We start from the raw sequence: 3,857 nt of genomic DNA, 5'->3' as shown, positions 1-3,857 counted from the left end.
AAAAGGAAACGAAAGTGGGTAATAGATTGATAGATGGATGGTGGGTTTAGTGGCGGTTTAGAGTTATGAAGGTGGTTGTTAATGGTTTCACAAAAAAAATATATATATAAAGAGAGTGTAGAGAGAGAGAGAGATCGGTTATGGTGGTTTGTTGATGAAGAAGATCTTGAAGAATAAGAGAACTACGGTGGATAGACATATTATTACGGTGGTTGACTAGAAGATGAACTTCATGAACGATGCTAGTTTTTGTGTGTTTAATTAGTTATGGAAGTAAAAGGAGAATAAAAGAATGCAGCTCGTTGGTGATGATCTTAATCTAGTTTACCTATATTTATTAAAATAATGAGTAGTAGTAGAAGGCAGATACTAGTGGTAAATCACAAGTCTCCAAATTCAAAAACAATTATAAAGAGTAGTACATGTAGGATAAAGGAATAAGTCAAAAGAATGTTGAATAAATCAAAAGAAAAAAAAAAACGTACACTCACATGAAAAACAGTAATCTCAAATTAAATATCATAAAATTAAATATCATAAGCAGTTAGCAGCCGTGTATTATTCGTTTACTATTTCTCTCACGGACTAGATTTCGTACACCGTTGTTAATCAGAGACGGTAAAAATCTTCGAAAAAAATTTCCATATTTTTAAATTAACTATATTTATTATTATAATTTTTTTTTTGTCATTATGGTATAAAATTCTGTCATTAATTTAATAAAAAAATATTACATCAACTGTCCCTCTCATTTATGGGTAAAATATAAAAAGTGTTGAAATTAAATAATTAGATCCTAAATATACTTTTAATAAGCCTATAACTTATATAACTTATTTTCGTATCACCGTTTATTTTAAAATTACATAAGTTTGAATTTAACTTGTTTAATATCAATCGAAACATCAAACGAGTATTACAATTATTTAATATTTATTTCTAATATACTTTATTTATATATAGAGATATATTTTAAATAATAATTATTATAATATCCTATTTTTATTTCATTAATTTTTAATAACAACAACATGTAATACTTCAAATTATTTTTCAAATAATTATTTACATATACATACACACATATCTATTTACAATTAGTTGTTCATGAATCGTCGAGAGCAGTCTAAGGGTAAATGCATATATGAACACAGTTCAAAGTTTTGAGATTCAATTACATAGACTCTGCTTATCATATCGAAATCATATAAGAATAAAGTTTAAATTTGGTCGGAAATTTCCGGGTCGTCACAACATCAGGGGTTGAATATTGCTTATCTTCTTCTCTACGTTGACGACATTGTTCTGGTTACCTCCAATGATATGTTGCGACAACATCTTATGACATTGTTCTCTAATGAGTTTGCAATGAAGGATTTAGGACCTCTACATTCCTTCCTAGGAATCTCAGTCACAAGATCAGCCGATGGTTTGTTTCTCGAGCAACATGCGTACACTAAAGAAATTATTGCACGCGCTGGCCTTGCTCAATGCAATGCAGCCGCCACCCCTGTTGATACGTTTGGTAAAGCAAGTTCCAATGAAGGCACACCTTATTCGAATCCAACTAAATATCGAAGCTTGGCTGGGGCGTTACAGTATTTGACTTTCACCCGACCTGATATTTCTTATGACGTTCAACAAGTATGTTTGCATATGCACGCACCTAAAGAGATTCACATGCTCGCTCTCAAACGTATTATTCGATACTTACAAGGTACTCCCACTCTTGGATTGCATATCCATAAGTCACACGCTCCCTCACTTGTGGCTTTTACCGATGCTGATTGGGCCGGGTGCCCGGACACTCGTCGTTCGACTTCTGGATATTGTGTTTATTATGGGGATAATCTTATCTCATGGTCCTCGAAACGCCAGCCAACTTTGTCCCGCTCAAGTGCTGAAGCTGAATACAGAGGTGTAGCTAATGTTGTGGCTGAATCCTGTTGGTTACGAAATCTTTTGCTCGAGTTACATTTTCCGATTGCTAAAGCTACCTTGGTTTTTTGTGATAACATTAGTGCCATTTATCTAGCCGGAAATCCCGTTCAACACCAACGCACGAAACATATTGAACTAGACATTCATTTTGTTCGTGAAAAGGTCACCAAAGGTGAAGCACGCATTCTTCATGTTCCCACTCGCTATCAGATTGCCGACATTTTTACTAAAGGGTTACCAAGGATACTGTTTGAAGAATTTCGGTCCAGTCTCGGCATTCGTTCACCTCAGGCTTCGACTACGGGGGAGTAATAGCCGATCATATCTTATACATATTTACATTATCTATATTCATTGTATTATTAAGATATATTTAGAATAGATTTTGTCAACCCATATCTCAAAATAGGCGAATGGGCTGTTAGGGTAAACATTCTAGATCATTCATATGTATGTATATATACTCGTGGGATTTTAATGAAAGACATCAAGATATTACAGTCTATTAACTAAGGAGGACTTAACCACTCACGTGTTCATCTCCTATACAGTTATACCCGCCCCCAACTGCGTGCCCAGAAAGAAACCCGCACCAATCCCATACGAGGCATGAACGGTAAAACCCCTTCACTTTATCTCTAACGCGATGTGGTATATATAACGTTTTCATAATGTTTAATTTTTTTTTATTATAGAATGTTTCATATTTATGTTAATATTTCTACTGGATATGATTATAATCTGGAGCTTCCAGGATTATACATTTTCAGATGTGACATAATCACATAAATGGAAGGAATTAAGTAATAACCTATCAATTTTCTTTCTTATTAACTTACAAAAGTTCTTGAATCTTTTAAAAAATTCTGCTACAACTTCAAATATATATTAATTCACTTTCTTCATTATCTTATCATTTTCAAATCCACCCATCATAGCAACCAACACAAAGCACGATTCAAATATCATACACTTACGTGCACATGCATTAAGATATTGTTAATATTACTTGATTGCTGATTATTACTATGATTTAAGAGACGAGAACGTAACATTTTGGTTTTATATATGCCTAATACTAATATTAATAATTAATAATTATTATTACGGAGTACGTATATTATTTTTAGCATGCTAATGTGTTTGACGTATATAATTTCATGTATCAACCCTTATAAAACAATATAATTGAGCATATGAACGTAAAATAAACAAAATAAGGAACACCAACAACATTAATACGAAACGATGATAATTTTAATTAATATTTTGAGATACATCCATCAATTATCATAAGACCAAAAAGATAATCAATTAAACTTGTGACTTCCATGATTAGGGTTTGAAGCAATGGACATAAAGATGATAATAGCCACCAACAACACCGGAATTAAGACAATCACCGGAAAAGATGGCGGCCCCACTGGTCCCATAACGACCGGTATAAACACCATACAAGCAACCACAATTAGCATGGTGATTATCGACCCGATGCCCCAACCGTAATCGATATCTTCCATCGTTATCTTCTTGTCTTGAAAATTAAATGAAATGTGGGACGAATAAATTAAGTTTAGTTATGCCCACACGAAGATGTATGTATCTCTGTGTTTGTATACAAATACAATATATGCCACGTGTATATATATAAGATCGAGTGTGGTGTCTGTTGGGAAACGATGTGACGGTTGACGGTTGCATGGTGGTTAGTCTGTTTGACTGCATGAGAACGTTGCAACGGTAACGTCGTCGTCGTAGTAATCAAACGCGGTTATTTTTAATTTTCATTTTTTTGATCATATTCGTAGTCTTGGGACCAGTAAAAATGATCCGTCAAACCTTTTCGTTTCGAGTACTTTTCATATTTTAATTTTCCCTCCAAACAAACTTGAATGTGCTACATTTATTAGGGCATG

At 33.5% G+C, this 3,857-nt stretch overlaps 2 protein-coding genes across 2 annotated transcripts; one reads left to right on the top strand and one right to left on the bottom strand.

The window, feature by feature from the left end:
* The first annotated feature begins 1,341 nt into the window (after positions 1 to 1,341).
* On the top strand, positions 1,342 to 2,253 carry LOC139889683 (uncharacterized mitochondrial protein AtMg00810-like). Its single transcript, XM_071872619.1, has one exon. It carries the CDS (start codon positions 1,342 to 1,344, stop codon positions 2,251 to 2,253), a length of 912 nt encoding a protein of 303 aa, XP_071728720.1.
* Positions 2,254 to 3,251: 998 nt separating this feature from the next.
* LOC139889682 (uncharacterized) lies at positions 3,252 to 3,461 on the bottom strand. The gene has a single exon (XM_071872618.1). The coding sequence runs from the start codon at positions 3,459 to 3,461 to the stop codon at positions 3,252 to 3,254; it is 210 nt and encodes a 69-aa protein (XP_071728719.1).
* Between the last annotated feature and the right edge of the window lie 396 nt (positions 3,462 to 3,857).

This window comes from Rutidosis leptorrhynchoides, chromosome 2, assembly GCF_046630445.1.
Source record: "Rutidosis leptorrhynchoides isolate AG116_Rl617_1_P2 chromosome 2, CSIRO_AGI_Rlap_v1, whole genome shotgun sequence".
In the NCBI taxonomy this organism is placed as follows: domain Eukaryota; kingdom Viridiplantae; phylum Streptophyta; class Magnoliopsida; order Asterales; family Asteraceae; genus Rutidosis; species Rutidosis leptorrhynchoides.
Note: the sequence above shows the minus strand (reverse complement) of the source record. Positions and strands in the feature narration are given on the sequence as shown.